This window comes from Thermobia domestica, chromosome 6, assembly GCF_964235325.1.
Source record: "Thermobia domestica chromosome 6, izTheDome1.hap1.1, whole genome shotgun sequence".
Taxonomy (NCBI): domain Eukaryota; kingdom Metazoa; phylum Arthropoda; class Insecta; order Zygentoma; family Lepismatidae; genus Thermobia; species Thermobia domestica.
The window spans coordinates 296155137-296173571 of NC_137459.1; the positions used below are offsets into that span (position 1 = coordinate 296155137).

At 36.1% G+C, this 18435-nt stretch overlaps 1 protein-coding gene across 4 annotated transcripts in view; it reads right to left on the reverse strand.

Moving 5' to 3' along the window:
* The window catches only part of CaMKI (Calcium/calmodulin-dependent protein kinase I), an 815424-nt gene that overhangs the window by 175347 nt on the left and 621642 nt on the right, over positions 1 to 18435 (reverse strand). For 2 of the 4 annotated variants that reach the window (XM_081762890.1, XM_081762891.1), the window contains exon 3: positions 12271 to 12339. The exons of the other annotated variants lie outside the window; for them this stretch is intronic. In XM_081762890.1, coding sequence (XP_081619016.1) covers positions 12271 to 12339 — 69 coding nt within the window. The remainder of the gene's footprint in view (positions 1 to 12270; positions 12340 to 18435) is intronic. 4 annotated transcript variants of the gene reach the window in all.

The following is an 18435-nucleotide window of genomic DNA, read 5'->3' on the forward strand; positions in this document are numbered from 1 at the left end:
AACAGGTGGTGGCAGCACGGTGTTTCATAGGGTATACAGACAGTTTGAGAACAACTTTGATATAACCTGATAAATCCTCTGTATTACTATCACTTGAGAATGCTAGTTACAACATATCGCTGAACTGCATATTTCCATTCTTATTAGGGTGTCTTTTCTACATATTATGCTTTTCAAAGCCACAAGCGTTATATGCAGAGAGAAGCAAGCAAAACAAACGTAAAATATGTATAAAGCCACAATGTTAAAAAATTTTAATCTGAACCTGAAGCATGAAGTTTCTCAAGCTTAGTACAAATGTAAGAGAAAGAAGCGCCAGATTTAACACAGACAGATATGTGTGATTGCTAATATGTGCAAGAAGTATGGGAATTATAGTAGTACATTCATAGTTTTATTTTGTCTGACAGCCAATATTGGAAATTAAATATAACAGAAGGTCGAAATACGTATACAGTTTTATTTATATAATACTTATAGGGGAAAAATCAAAATACAAAGAATGGGAGCTGAAACAAATAAAGTTACTGTATATCATACCTACTAGCAACCCCAAGAACCAGAAATCGAAATCCGTCCCACGCGACATGACAGCATACTATCGAGATGGAACATATTTTGACGAAGTCTTTACGGAACTAATACAGAGAAACTAATTATAGATAATCTGGAAAGGCATTTTAATTGGTATTTTAGAGCACGTCCATCTGTCGCTACAAATACCAAAACACCAATGACATTTGTGAAAATTCGTGTATTCTAAAGGAATGACGGAAAAGAATCCGAACTCACAGTATTTGCACGGCAAGCTATGACATGCAAACGATTACAATATGAGTAGTGCATGTATTTAGTGGCACCCTTAGTTCGGTTGGCACAAAAGCATAGTAACGGAGCGTTTTGCACATCCCTCTCACAGTGGATAATAGACAGGCAAACATGACATATGTGAGCAAGTGCCTTTGCCTCGCCGATCCCAAAAGGAAGTACGTGTGCGTTCGTACTGAGGCATGATAATGTAAATTACATGGAGAACTGCTAAAGAAAATATAATCCCAAGAGAAGAAACAAAAATGATAAACATAAACAAACAAACAGCTAATAAAGTGTAAATTACCCTTCAAGAACTTATTCCACCCCGTCACATACCAGGAGCAATGCATATCCTTGCCAGCAACACACGAATACAAACGAACACACACTGAACAAAATAGCTAGCTAATGCCCAGATTTTAACTCCCCTGGAAAGAAAAACATATATGACTTCAGAGCAGTACATTTGACTTACGAGAAGGCACTTCTAGTACCGTGAGATTACTTCCTGAGCAGAGCATACTATCACGATGATTAGGCATGTGTAGCAGAAGTATGCAAAATGTACAAAAGATCGAACACATCACCGGATGATGGATTTCCAGTCCGAATGCCCTTGAGGAACAAAGTAGCACTGTCCAAATTGTTAACTCGATACTAGAGCAAGATAACGGGTGTATACTTGTCTTCGTCGACGGTTCGATGGCGTTTTCTAAATGGCGGAAATCATGCCTTTGCATTAGATTTTACTGACGCAGAATCACAAAAGTCTAAAGCTACAGTGTGCGCCTGAACACTGTCCCAAGCATAATGAGTGGTAGACGGTCGTATTTTTGGATTATTCTTGTTTCAACCTGTCATATAATGATGGCTCGACATGTACTAGATGTTCTCCTAATGAGTGAAATATGTCAGCGTGCGTTCTCGAGTGGCATAATGGCTAAGTGGTAGGTATAATAGTGTGCGGCGCCATTTGGTGCAACACGTGATGCCGGCTGTATTTCAAAAGAACAATGTCCGGTGGGTATTTCTGCTTCCTTGGCCTGTATGGTCCACTCGCATATTATCCACTGGAAAGGTGTGAAATATGGTTGTTCGGCATCTTATTCATCAAAACTTTACCCAGATAGTATCGCCACCTTCTGTACTCGCATACAAGAAGTGTCCCAGGCAATTATTTACGAAAATATCCAACACCCGTTTGATTTGATAAAATGACGTAGAGAGGCTTCGTTTGCAGCTCATAGTCTCTTCACGTCATGTTGATTTATCAATGTTAGAAATGTTGTAATCATTTCTGGGTGGTCATGAAAGGAATCTGTATTATATACGGTACTTCACACCACTCCGACATGTAGTTACTTGGGTTGCAATTTTTCACAAAACGAAGTGTTTACATAAGCTAATAGTATGACCAAAATGTATATTCATTCGTATCAACGTTGTAACTGAGCGCGCTCACAGAATGGCTTTCCGTTGAGTTTCCTCGTATTCTAGCTAACTTCCTACACACGAAACCAATAATAATAATAATAACTGAATTTGAGCACAGGACCATGTTTAACTTCAAACTCTACTTATATGATACTTATTGCTGCTTATCTTAATCAACGATTTGAACTACAAAACCGTTCTGAATTCCAAAATAACCAAGAACGCAAAAAAATCATCAAACAGACTACGTAACAACCTGGGAAGAAAAAGAGAACGGAACAAGGTTACAGAAGAGAACAAGGTTAACTTAGTACAAGGGACTGGAAAACAGAGATTCGAGCGTCCACGTTCAAGTTTAAGGCCAAGCGAGTCAAATATAATTAAGAGACTTGCTTGTTCCTACTTCTCAAAATCATCTTGTAAGTTTTTAACTCAGATCACAGAAGAACTTAGTCATACCACGATGGTGAATGACAGTAACGCAATGGAGTAACAAAAAAATAGTGCGAGACGTCAATTAGAAGCTATAATAATGGTTCCGTTCAGTCCGGAGTGGAAACACATCTTTCTTTATTCTTGGACGAAAATCAACTATCTAAAGGGATCATTCAAAACATACGTAGTTATGAACTTCCAATAATTATTTCCATTATAACCACTTCAGAAGTTTGATTTGGTTTGATTACAATTATTCGAGCATAAATCCTATTACACTTAACCTTTTTAGGTCCTTTCTACAGTTGATCGGATTTCGAGATACTTGTTAACACTGTTAAATATAACACCCTTTTATCCCTGAGTTCTGTTGTTGAAAAACTTTCAGCTTGAACATAAGAAGCCTTGCATTTCATCCTTCTTAAAACTGCAGTAGTATTAAAAGAATTCCAAATATTTTTTAACGTTTAGTATAAAAAAAATCTTAACCGTCGACTCACATTTTTAGACCTAAAGTTTTTAAAATTTCACGGTTATGCACTGTAGAGTAAAGGAAACGCGCAGCAAGTGTAAATAAACGCTGGAAGACTTGGTGCAGCAAGTACTTGGGAAAAGTGGAGAGAAACGAGGATTTCCATGGACTAATTCCATAATCTCACAGCCTAATGGAATAGATTAAGGAAAACTTCACATATCGGTGGGTGATCTAACTACTGGCCCACAGTGTTCTACCGTTACACGAAAAACATATATTTTCATAACACGGATCACAAGTTGAGAGGTGCTCAAATGAAAATTGAATTATATACAGGGTAGTAGGTAATTCCACAGAAAAACTTTGGGAGGCGGTTCCTTATACGAGATGAAACAAACAATATCTAATAAAGACGGGTCGAAAAACGTTTCGTTTCAGAGTTATGAACTACCGAAAATTTGAAACATCACGTTTCAAAACGCCCTGGCTTAGAAACTATAGGGCCTATCCCACCAGTTTTAAGGAATTACACAGGAACTGATATGCGCTCTATCTAAATATCCATGTTTCAGAATTCACCGGTTCCAGCGAAACGAACGTACCATTAGTACTTAAAGAGTATCCCTCAACTTCCTTTTTACAGTTCCTTTCACCGATAACGGAGGATGGTAAAACATGGATATTTAGATAGAGCAAATACTAGTTCCTGTGTAATTCCTTAAACCACCAGGGATAGGCCCTATAGTTTCTAAGTTAGAGAGTTTTCAAAAGGGATTTTTCAAATTTTCAATGGATCATGAACCTGAAAGGAGACGTTTTTCGGCCCATGTTTATTACAAATTTTTCTTTCATTTCGTATAAGGAATCGCCTCCCAAAGTTTTTTCGGTGGAGTTAACTACCACCCTGTATATACAGTATGGCGCTAAATTCGTTGTACAAAAGCAGAGGAGTGATTCCTGAGAGTAAAACAAATAAAAATGTCCCTATAAACATACAGCGAAAATCCCATCGTTTACGTGTTATAGGTTGCCGAAAACATGAAAAAATGAATTCTAAAGGCCCATACCTCCAAAACTATGGGACCTACTGTAGTCGGGTCAAGACTACACTAAGGAACTAGTATGTGCTCTATCCAAAAATACATGTTTTAGAATCCTGAGGTACTCACGCAACAAGTTTAATGGAGGTAGTTGGAGAGTACTTTATATCATAGGCCCCTAGTCGAACTCCCTCTATAAAATTGTTGTGGAAGCAACTCAGAATTCTGAAACACACATTTTTGGATAGGGCACATACTAGTTCCTAAGTGAAGTCTTGACCCGACCAAGTTAGGTCCCATAGTTTTGGAGCTTTGAACCCTTAAAATTCTTTTTTTTTTCATGATTTCGGCAGCCTATAACACGTAAATGATGGGGTTTTCGCAATGTCAGTTGTGGTCAACAACTTTCATAATTACCAAATAAAAATGCAACGGGGATTTGCTTGTGTATAAAGTCATTACGCCAAAATTACTTTGTAAGCAGTGGCGGCTCTTGAACAGTCACATCGATAAAAAATAAAATGTTATCGCTACAAGCTGAGGAATTGAAGCTTAGTTTATGTACTACTTTCTGTATACAACTTTTTGAAGCAGAACGAATCTTCCCTCCCGTACACGGGAGGGTCCCACAAGTTGTCGCTAAAATCTGACTGCCACATGGCACATCTGATAGAGCATCATGAGAAATGAACATTAGCAAAATTTAAGGTGCTATGGACCAGAAGGGTTGGATATAGGGGGCTTCAAAATTTGAAAATGAAAAATGAAATCTTTAAGTTTTACATCCCACGGATATGCCGGTTAGGCTAAAGGGGACGGTGATGATGAGTAATAAATGAAATGGTGGAATGAAGAAAGTGGGAGGAAACGGGAGAACCCCGAGGAAACCCACGCACACGGTGTTTGTCCACCACAAAGTTCACTTGGCGGGGGCTGGGATTGAACCCGGATCCTCAAGCACCAGAGGTGAACGCTCTACCACTGAGTCACCGCGGCCCCACTTCAAAATTTGAATATCCAAAAAATATATATCATGGAATTATGTACGTTTAAAGTAAATATCTTGAAAATCGTTGAAGCAATCAAAACAAACATTGCACAATATAATGAGAATAAAATGCCCTATCGAAAACCATAAACTGTGGTGCCATAGGTGAAGCAGTGTTGCCAACTCAAAATAAACATATTTTATTTCAAATAGCATCATATACAAGTGTGGACAGATTTAAAGTGCACTATTACCACTAAACATAACAGTGAAGTGTAGTGGTACAGTGTTGCACACTGTTGGAGCTACGTGCTGAAAATGTACAATGGAGAAGTCTGATATGTGGCAACAGGTGGCAATAAAGGAATCTGGGTCTCATACTATGAATTTAGTTCAAATGTATAACACAGATAGTATATAGTAGCAAAATGTCAGCAGTGACACAAAATAGCTATCCCGCATTTGAGAACGAAATTGAATGATGCCATTTTTACGTCCTGTGTCAGCTCCGAATCTATATAGGAGTATAAAGTGGGATCCGAATCACTATGAAAGGAAGATTACAATGAAATGTAAGGTGGAAAGTACAACAAAAACATGTCCAAGGCCGGGCTGGAACCGGCGATGCCTAATATGTCGGTTATCTAGCCTTTTAGACCACACGGCTATTCTGACAGACTAAAGACCAAATGAGGCAGAATAAAATAATTGAGGCGCCTATATAACTCAATTTCGGTAAAAATGTATTTAGCTGCTTTTTATACTAGGCGCCTCAATTATAAAACCAATGTGAACATGGTAATATTACAGCATACAAACATAATCATATGGTATGTGGGAGAGGAAGTAAAAGAATATGCCACTTAACACGAAAGACAGACACCAAGAAACTACTCTTCCAAATACTGATAAGATAATCGAGAACCAGTTTACAGAATTAGAAAACAAGTGTTTCTTTCCTCACGTGTATCATTTTGTTTTCGCGAGTTGTCTGCTTATTCATCGGGGTTACAGAAGTATAATGAAAAATCCTTATTTGTTTCTAGTGCATCCCTTTATTACCCTTTGTTGCCACATATCAGACTTCTCTATTGTTCACTTTCAACACACGTAGCTCCAATCGTGTGCAACACTCTACCATTACACTTCACTGATATGTTTAGTGATAATAGTGCATTTTAAATCTGTGCACACTTGTATATGGTGCTATTTAAAATAAAACATTTTTATGCTGAGTTGGCAACACTACTTCTCCTATGGCAACACTGTTTGTAGTTTCCGATAGGGCATTTTATTCTCATTATATTGTGCAACTTTTGTTTTGATCGCTTTAACGATTTTCAAGATACTTGCTTTAAACGTACAAAATTACATTATATAATTTTCTGGATGTTCAAATTTTGAAGCTCCCCAGCTCCTAATCTTCTGGTCCATAGCACCTTAAATTTTGCTCATGTTCATTTCTCATGATGCTCTATCAGATGTGAAATGCGGCAATCACATTTTAGCGACAACTTCTGGGACCCTCCCGTGTTAGTTTGTAGCGATAAAATTTAAATATTTACTGACGCGACTTCCCTTGAGATCTGCTACTATTTGTTAGCACCATTTTAGGTACGGTAACTAAATATTGCCTGCCGAATATTAAAGGCACGATCAAGTTCTGGAAATTCGTTTGCAGAGGGAAGTGCATCAAATCTCACTACTATCATATGTTTCTATGAAACTGATCTATACAAAGTAATGAAAAAATATATATGATTTTGGTTTATGGAATATAGTTGCCATTAATCTTGCGGAAATTTAATGTGACATTTCAAATTGTTCTAACTGCAAGCTATTCTTCCGTGATACGGATGCCAGGTTGAACGGAATGCGAACACAGTAATGCAAATATGGAATCGATGTCTCTAGGAATACAATACACAACAACTTGCAAGATCCCAATGATCGCATCATACCACAGACCGAAAGAATGGACTTGTGTCTATGGCTACGACGAATTGGACAGCCACATCTTGTAAAACTGGCGCACGTGTAAAGGATTGTTTTACAGCGGAAAATGTCTCCACGAAGAGTTCAATGGCGTCTAACAGGGTGGATCATGTCTGCACGGCGTCTATTGCTGTGGCGGTCTTGACTGCACAAATAGGCATGCACGGATACGACGTCGCAGATGGAGAGCTAAATGGCACGGTACCCTCTTCTCGGATGAAAACTGCTTCTGTCTGCAGTATCATAATGTGTGTATGGCATTACCATGGCAACAAGCTGGACGAAGCCTGCATTTTGCATTGACATACGGATCTGGCACCATGGATATTCGGTGGAATTAGATTTCGTGTTCGCTCGAGTCTAATACGTATTGATGGATCTTTGAATAGCTAACGGTACATCAATAAAATGATGTGGATGTGGTTCTGGTCTCTTTACTAAATTCCTGCGTGGAAATATATTTTTTTAACAGGATAACAAGCGAACGCACGTGGCATACAACGTCATTCTTGAGTGGATACGATGTTCCTCTTCTTCCTTGGCCGGCACATTCATTGTATTACTTACCGTGGTTGAAGATAAACTTCCCTTCAGCATTGTGCTATACGACATGTAGGCCAAGAGTTTAATGTGGGAATCTAACCACGTGAGCTTCCATCGAGGAATCGAACCCAGTCTCCCACGTCGATGGTGCGTACGCTAACCATATAGCCACGAAAAAGCTTAGATCTCTCACCGACTGAACACTTCTGGTACATGACTGAACAACACGTTGTACACTAGAAACTTCTCCCAGCTACGGTTGACTAGCTTTGACAATGTGTCGCAGTCGAATGGTTTGCCACACTTCAACCATTGTGGACGCCCATGGTGGGCTCATGCGCTCCAAATATTATTTTCTGTAAAATTAATCGAGTCTTTTCCTGAAGAATAAATGTTTTGTACTCCTAATTAATGATATACCATACCTAATTAATGATATGGTATAACATTTAATGATATACTACATAACGAAAATTAAAACAGTCGCGAAAAAAATATATGGTATGACTAATATTTGCATAATAAGTATACCATTAGCAGCACATGTGCATGTACATTTAATAATAATGTTAATTTAAAATGGTTTAAAAAACGAAGCCGAATCTACTAGGTGTTTCGATGTTTACAAATCGATTCTTGAGGAGATTGATTGAAAACATGACATAACAGATTTTTCACAACCAAGTACACATTTGGAAGGAATAAAATGGCAGGTGAAACAGACGAATGTAGTTTATGATTACGATATTTTATAAGAAAACACCTAAAAGCTTCGACGTTTAAGTTGCAGTTAGTGCTTTTCGCATTTCTTAAATAAAATTAAAAAGAAAACAGAATTTAATGACCTAAAAAAAAACGTGTGTAATATTATGAAGTACAAGTGTAAGAAAGTCACATGTGAATTATGTAGCGATATATGGCGGACATAAAACGTTTTAATGAATATAGGCTGTTTTATTTGTGTAACATATGGTTATCGGGAATACAATTTCAGCATATTGAGTTTCAAGGAAGGCGTATTGGATCTTCAACGAAGTATTTTGGTTCTCTTTTGACTTTGTAATTAGCATCCCATCTTTGGTCTGGAAATTAGTGCGAGCACATACATGGTGAGTTATAGACCCACATTCTACAAAGAATCAGCTTTGAGAAGAAACATAATATTCATCCAAAAGCAAGATTATTTACTCACCGAGCGTTATCGTTTATATCTTTTTGGATCAAAAGATCCAATATATTTCAATCAAAAATTTTCTTGTACACCTTATACTTGGAGAACTACATATAGTGTAGCCAAACTCAAACTGCCACTCAACTCACTATGAAAGTATGAAACTCGATTTCGGGGCCGTTCAAAAGTTTTGTGACCCGTGATCCAAAAACTAATTATTGGCCAAGATCGCAATCTTTGGTACATTTTCGATCATTTCTAAAATCCTTGCTCACACCAAGTGAAATTTGTGGTGGACAAACATCGTGTGCATGGGTTTTCTTGTTTTTTGTTTCGTTTCTCATACTTTCTTCATTCCACCATTTCATTCATTTATCACCATCACCGTCTTCTTTAGCCTAACTGGGATAACGTGAACGTAAAACTTAAAGATTTTATTTCCTAAAATTCTTGGCCAAGACGCAATCTATTGATCCATTTTTTTTAGTCATTTCTAAAATTCTTGTTTACGTTTCCGTCACCGAATACAAAGAACTAGGGTGAGTTAAATTTGCACTGAAAATGTTTCACATCAAAGATCAGCTCATTATTCTATCATTGTTAATCTCCATTACATATTATATCATAGTTAAAGCACGTTTAAGTCTTAGGTTTAAATGTTAATCGTGTCATGATAGTTGTGGATTAGCATAATATATATATATATATATATATATATATATATATATATATATATATATATATATATATATATATATATATATATATATATATAATGGACTATTTATCTCGATACGCTCTTGCAACTTTTAAACTGATGGACAAAAGACGCCGAAATAGTGTACCAAGCAAAAATCGGCGGTGGACATCGTTTGGCATACTCTGTGATACCATACTGTTAACCAAACAATAATGTCGTTACGACTGAAGTTGCGTTTCTTCAAACGAAACTACGTCAGGTTATTACATATTTAAAATTTACATGTAAGAAGAGAGAGAAAACAAATACAATAATACCACATTCGTCATACAATGTTGCAAACTAAGAACGCTGCAGAACCACAAACATCGAAACTTAACCAAATTTTGGAGATTTCTACAACAGTAATAACACAAGTAAGACAGATGGGGTAATACACATCCAAAGTACATTATTGTCGAGTACTGTGGCCATCATATGACGTATTTCGAACAAGTAGAAACAATGCCACAAGGAACTGAAAATTTGTCTTTCTTCAAAGAACTTTATTTCGAAAAAGTGTTTAGATAAATATCACATCGAATTACGCGCATAATTTTAAACGAACATAAAAGATCATAATGCCGTTTATAGCAATTTGAAATCTCAAACCATTCGAGAAATATATATAATGTAAAATTTTATATATTGCTTATAATGACGTATCTGTGAGAACTTTTCAAAATAAAATGTGGTTTACTTCTATAATATTACAACAATAGTTTTTTGAATAGATGTAATTATTACAACAAATTATCGGAATTACATAAGTTTATGCACTGTTGCAAACTTTAACAGTTTATTTACCATACCTCGAAAACGGTTTGAGATATCAAATTGCTGCAAACAGCACTGTGATCTTCAGACATATATTTAAAACGATCTATGCAATTGGATAAGGTAATTATCTAAAGAGTTTTTTTTTTTTCGAAGTTTTTGAAAGAAGTAAATAATAATAATAATTCTTTGTAGCTTTTTTTCGTATTCATTCGAAATCAGTCACGTCATTCTCATAGAATTAAAAACTATAGTACTGTAGATGTGCATTGCCCCGTCTGCCTCATTTTGCGTTATTACTACTGTAGAGCTCACCAAAATTTGAATATTTGTCATACTGTAACATCCTTAGTTTGTAATACTGGATAACAAGTGTTGTACTAGATGTTTTCCTTTTACATGTTGATTTGAAATATGTAACACACTGACCTAGTGCTATTTTTTAAAAAAGAAACTAACTTTATGTTGGATTGGAAATACTGTTAACCATGTGGTGTTACAGAAAAAAACTGGACAATGTTTCTATGCCAGTATTTGCAACGTTCACAATTTTAGCGATTTCTGATCATTAGTTTATAAGTTACAAGGGCATAACAAGATAAATGTTCCACCCTGTATTCTTCACTTGCTCTAATGTTTTTTTTTACTCAATTACCAATTACAAAAGCAAACTTGAACAATTGTGCTCACTAGTGACTTGTGTAAATGCAGCAATATAACTGTTAGATACTTCCAAATACAACTCATAATTTTTAAGTGTCAAGCACGAGTTTCATAGTACATGGCACAAGTGCATTATCCTAGAAATCTACAGCGTAACAGACATCATATTTATTGTTTCGGGAGCAGTTGTTGTAGCAGTATTGTAGATATTTCAATGTATCTTCGAACATGTTTCCTAGAAGTAAGTATAGACAAAATAGGTTGCATATATACCAACAATGACAGATGAACTTTTAAATCACACATTATTTTTAACCTAATGAAGTCAAAAAAACGAATCCTGTAAAAGAACATCGAACACCAAAGATTGTACAGTGAAACAAGTCTTTATAATTTAGCATAAATTTCTTAATGCATTGCGTGCAAAACTGTATACGAAACATCTGGTTCTTGATCAATATCGAAATAGGTACTTCACCACAGTAACTACAATATAATACGCAACATGCCTTACAACACAGTGTAGCACAGAATTGCTTACACCTCTAGGAGACACTACAACAAAGCTCGGACAGGAAGTACTATGGGAATTCCAAAGCTCACCTCTGACTGGAATTTAGGGACTAACTATAATATATGTATATATATATATATTTACTACACAGAATACGAAGGCGATTACTGGGATAAACGTCGCACACAACTTGAGGACGAACTACACTCCCAAAAGCACAAACGTCTAATCCAAAGCAACCTTCACATTAAATTTGACATTTTTGATACCTTTACAAGTACATGGAATTGTTTATTAGTGAACATTAGATGGTAGTAATATATAATACTAACCGGTATTGTGATACGGAAAGCAGAAACAAGCAGAGACTTTTAAGCAATGAAATAAGCTCAAGCAATTTAAGTTAGTGCAAGCAAGAAGTCTGTGTGCAAAGAAACAAACGCTGGAAATTATAGAGATTCAAGTGTTCGTGCGATGTTCCGCGTTAAGTTTCAAGAGTCATATCAACGCAGAATTATGATGAAGGTTCTATATGTATGTATTAGTGTGCAGCATACCTCGGGCATACAAGTACTGAAGATAACTGACGATATTTCCAGACTTCTACATGTTCGAGCAATGCTAGGGGATATCCCGCAACTACTAGCCATGTTAGTACGGATTATGAAAATACTGCGACTCACCCAACTGCATTTGGAGAGACAAGCTTCTCATCAGATGCTCCACCACCCGCAGACGGACAATTATGGAGCCTGGAAGAAGAATTTGGTAGTGTTGTTTAACACCATTTATGATGCTACTCGTTTCAGTAGCCACATAGGACGAGTACGGGAGTATTCTTAAGTAGGTAACAGCAAGTGGTTTCTTGAAGAAAAACACAGGACTTTAAACAACGGGAAGCGACTTTCTGGATGGAACAGTCAGCTTGTATGGATACTCGAAAAAAAAATGGGCTTTATAATTGTGGATCATGCTACAATTTTGTTATACTTACAACAAAAAATGTGTCTACTCCAAGACACAAAAAAATCCTCAAGACCAGAAATTCCAATCCACAGTTTAAGTCGTATCACCCATGAAGAAAACTTCTCTGGAGACACGACATTCATAATTCCAACGCGTTTGTCCTTCATGATTACCAAATTTATCAACCAAATTGTGCAGTGCAAATCACCAAGCTAGGCTCACAACCAAAGACAACTGTAGTATATCACCATTTTTTTTTACGCCAGAAATAATAGTTTAATTAATACATATCCCAAAATGTAGACGTAGTGCGGCTATTCAGTATCAGCCTAGAAGAGGGCTACATTAGAACAGAGTTGCATTCGTTGAACGGCAGAAGCCAAAAAGTGACATAAAATACACAAAATCTTACAATACAAGATAAATTTGACAGAATTTATAGGCGTCAATTCATTTGACTGCAATGTTTAAAAGTTGGGCCACGGTGGCTCAGTGGTATAGGTATTTTGTGTTCACCTCTCGTGCATGGAGTCCCTGGTTCGATCCCAGCTCGTGCCAAGTGAACTTTGTGGTGGACAAACACCGTGTGCGTTGATTTTCTCGAAATTCTCCCGTTTCTTCCCACTTTCTTCATTCCACCATTTCATTCATTATTCATCATTACCGTCTTCTTTAGCCTAGCCGGCAAAACCGTGGGACGTAAAACTTAATAAAAAAGAATGTTCAAAAGTTTTGTTACTACTGGAATTATGGTTACAAGAAAGTCAATTTTTATTTCTCTAAACGAATACTAGCCACTGACGCCTTTAGAACCTCCATTATTTACAGTTTAAACCTATCACTATGGGGAAAATGAGATAATCAAATACGACGAATTTTATATATAAAAAGGAAAGTTTGTAGGTATCTGTGTTTGTATGTTTGTCCAGTATACAAATCCACACCGTTGACTTGGCATACTTCGAAGTAACTCCATAAAAGAGATCAAAGTTTGGAAGAGACCATAGGCCAGGGCTGTCGAACTGAAACTTGGTTCAGAGGAAGTTTTCTCGAGCGACGCATAGACACCTAGCTTCCTTTCTAACTTCAGAGAAGTTAGGCTAGCCTGGTCGAGGTTAGACTATAATTGTAAATCAATCATACTACATTTTGTTTAATCTTCAGTTAATAGTTTTTAAATGTATTGAAACTACTGTAGTGGTTTCATGACTTATACAGTAGAACGAGTAGCTGGCAATTTCTAGAAAGTCGAAAGAGTAGCGACTGTCTTCGACTCGTACGGTATAGTTTGAAAGAGGTAAAAAAAAAAAAAAAAAAAAAATCTGGCAGTGTCTGAAATAACAATGCCATACATACTGAGAAAAGCATCGACTACACATCCACGAACACGTGTTCATTTACGGTTTCATAAAACCGTAGAAGTTAACAAATGGAAATCTTTGTCAATGTTCTAAAAGCAAATAGCGTGCATATCTTAAGAGAACAAAACTGGTTTTAATTGGACTTTCTATTTGAAATTACGTAAAAAACACTTCTCATAGAAAAGGAACGAAAATTCATGATACGCAGCATTATACAAACACAAAAGGTCATCCATACCATGAACACCTATGAACTCAGAATTGTAGAGTTTGTTCAAAGGCTTTTTTTTATTTATTTTTTTTTACATCTTTTAAGCATCTTTTCCAAGACTTATTCACAAAATATTGCTTCCACGGTTCTGAGAACAAAGCCTTTAAATGAGTAATAGATAGCCTGGATAAGATAATAATAATAGCCGAGGGATGGTTTACATTTTTTTTTCTATCAAGAAGGCTTCTTCAGCCAACTACAAATCTCTTTGAACAAACTGTTTGGTTTAAGGTTGGTTTAAAGTTTTGCCAATAGATGGCATTATAGTCTTCGTATCTCTCCCATATATTTTTTTTACCTTTCACGAAAATTCACGATTTCTCTTACAAATTTCAACCTAGAGACTTCAAACTTTTAGAAAAGGAACTTCATAATCTATCGAAGGCAATAATTCGTGTTGATTTTTATTTAGAATTTTGTTCATTGTTGAAATCGCTTGGTTGTTGAAATGGTTATCTAAATCTTTAACAATGGAACTGTTTCAACAATAAAGAAAATTCTAAATAAAAAATCGGCACGGATTGTTCCCTTTGATAGGTTATGATGTTCCTTCTTTAAAAATTTGAACACTCTAGGTTGAAATTTGTAAAAGAAATTGTAAATTTTCATGAAAGGTGAAAAATACATGGGAGAGATACGATGATTGTAGTGACATCTATCGGCAAAACCTGTCCCTTTACACTAACCTTAAAATGCTGTACTACAGAAACCAAGTGTTTGACTTGAAAGTGTGTAAACAAAAATAGAATTATTATATTTTTTCCTATGGTTAGATGTAGTTTTATGTTGGTGACGTATTTAAGAAACTTAAAATGTTTCAGTTTAATTTCATTTCATATCAAAAATCACAACATATTTCAAGTCGCGAGATGACATAATTTCTGGAAAGTACAATTAAAGAAATATATACTTGGAAAGATACCCAGATATAATAAATAAATCTATTTGTACTCACGTGACGAAACTAAGAATAATGTTACTACTTTCACAGGAAACAAAAAGTTTGGATTGAAGTTTATTCAGGGGTGCCCACAAGGGGGGGCTATGACGCAAACTGCGTCATTGAAATATTGGGGGGGGGGGTAAAAATCTATATAAATATGTTTGAGAGGGTGTAAAAATTAATCGAAAAGATTTTTTTTCATGGAAGAACACCTACGGATAGGCAATTGAGGGGGGGTGCGTCATGGACATGAGGGGGGGTGGGCACCACTGGTTTATTCATGAAGATTTGAAACTGGATCGGCAATTCAAAAGGCATATATGATGGTGATATAGCCACGCGGGAGGTCTATTGTCATAAGGTGTAATGCAACTATTTACAGATAAATAAAACTAATTTATGCATTAGGATTTCCTCTTAAGTCGTTACGCTACAATTTGAGTTCCGCCTCGCCTTGACATGAGTACCTTGATTGCACTATTTCATTTATTGTGTTTACTTATCTATACCTTAAATTCTGCTTCAGCACGCAGAAGGTAATATTTGAAATGGAAACAAATAAGTTATTGTGTTATCGAACTATTTTTTACCCTAGTAACACCGAAATAACTCACCTGTCTTGCTATTTCTACTCAACTTTTTTTTCTGTTTATGTTTATGAACATGTGAGCGAGAAAACATTTTGGAAGAAACGGTTCATCAGCCATGTCGTTGAATATTTAGAATTTCTTATTTATTTTGATGTAAGCATAATAATTAACTAACTAAGTATACGGCCTACGAAACGCAGAGGCTCAATGCCGTGTTCACAATATCTCCACTGAATTCCGTCCTTAGACAATTGGATCCAGTTTCTACTTTGTATTACTATACACCATCTAATACCATCCTCCTATCTGCGCCTAGGTCTTCTTAATGGTCGTTTTCCGGTTGGTCTTCCAGTTAAGACTTTGAAGGCGTTCTCATTTTCTTTCATTCTGGCTACATAACCTGTCCACCTGAGTCTCCTAGACTTGATGACCATAACAGTGTTTGTTGAACGGTATAAATTATGCAGTTCCTCATTATGCAATTTCCACCATTCGCACCCTCCGTTCCTCTTGGGTCGAAATATTCGTTTCAGAATTTTATTCTCAAATACTTTCAGTTTGTGTTCTTCCCTCAGATTAAGCGACCATCTTTTGCAACCATACAGCACAACAGGCATATTTTAAGCTTCAAATTCCTTGACAGAATTTGCGACGATAAAAGATTTTCAACTCAGTAATAACACGAATTTCCTGGTTCCAGTCGACATTTAATTTCTTCCTGGATATGGTTTTGATCTGTTAGTACTGATCCTACACTGAGAAAAATCCGTTCTCCGGACAGCGGTATATTGTACAAATATACGGTATCCTCTTGCTTACTATAGAAATCAATACGGAGCATACGTTATCCGTATGATACATAGGCACTGCCGTTTGATGTTACATCATGCCGTTGCAGGATGTATGACATCTAACAGTTTTCCGTATATCACATGTATATACTTATGTTACCTTCGTCAGCTATATGCTATATACGTCCATTTGTATGTGAGATCCTGACCGCCTACATTGTTTCATACAGAAAGTACGTATAGATGGAACACTTATACAGAAAGTATTATAAAACATGCGTTTTCAGTTATACGTCTGGTGTACGTTAAGTCCAAAAACTACAGGAATTACGCATGTAACCTATCTTTTTAAGTATGCCACCTACAATTTTTTTTCTCAGTGTAGATATTTGAAATTATCCACTTTGTCGAAAATATTATTTGATATTTTGACGCTTCCATAATTTGTAGTATTACGATCCCGACGAACTTCCATGTACTTAGTTTTATCTAAATTTACTTCTAAACCGATATCCCTGCAAGAGTTTAATAAAACATCTGTATTTCTTTCTATTAGTCTTCTATCATCGCTAACAGATTTACATATTCAGCATACCCATAACTTGAATACCTTTCAACTCTAGGCTCTGGTTGAAATCTTTAATATTCCTTATAGCGTACTCCAGAACAAAGTTGAATAATTATGGTGACAACGCATCTCCTTGTTTCAGGCCATTCTTGACGTTGAAGCTCATGGGCAAGAATTTTCCTACTCGGATTTTATTTTGGGATTCATTTAAATACATCTTATTTAATCTAAGATTTTTCGGTATTCCAAATTCTGTAAACATTTTGTACAATGTTTCCCTTCTAACGAACTCGTAACCCTTTCTAAAATCAATGAATAAGTGATGTATCGGGATATTGTAGTCTCATTTCTTTCCGAGTATTTGTCGAATGGTAAACATCTGGTCGTTAGTTGATCGATTTCGTCTAAACCCGCACTGATAATATCCAATAATTTCATCTGTATATGGAGTAATTTTGCTAATAAAATGTTTGATGCTAATACGCTGTTAATAGAAGAGAGATGCCTCGGTAATTATTACAATCAGCTTTGTCGCCTTTCTTCTGAATTGGAACTATGATTGATTCTTTCCACTCTTGCGGCAAATCCTTCTTGTTCCAGACAAGGAGAATAAGGTTGTGTACCTTCTTCCACAATTTTTCCCTCCAACTACAATTAACTCAGCAGGAATTTCATCAACATCCGGAGATTTATGTTTAATTTCTTTTATCTTTAATTTATCTTTAATCTTATTTATCTTTAATTTCTTCAGAACTTTAGCGATTTCTATTTCTGTTCGATTAGGCTCTGGAATTTAGTTTTACAGTGTTCATTTCCTTTTCTCCATGACCATCAGTTTTTTCGGCTGTCTGTTAAGCAAATCCCCAGCTTTTTTTTTATCTTTCCAAAATGTTATCTGTTCCGTCGGCTTTCTATAATATATAAACGCGAAGTTGATAGCCTTTCTGAAATTCATTGATGCCCTCATACATGTTCCAAATGTTTTTGTTTTTACGATTATCTATAAGTTCATTAAGAAAGTAAGTTTAGCTTTCAAAAATCACATTTTTTGGTTGTTTTTTGTTTGTTTGTTTAACAGTCATGGAAGTTTCCCGCCTGATGCCAGCGTTTGTGTAGTTGTATTGTTCAGATTTTGTAGAAACGCAGTTTTGCCCGTGTATTTCCACGTGCTCCAACTTTTCTTTTGCTGAAATTTTAAGGCTATTCCTAATTTTAATTTAAGTATCCTCAATAATAGTGCACTCCGAACTTTCCGAATTGTCAAAGAACTGCTTCAACTTCTGTTTGTATTGTGTACATAATGAGGGCTGATATCCAAAATCATTGTCGCATGTCAATAAACATGCTGTTCTAGGAAT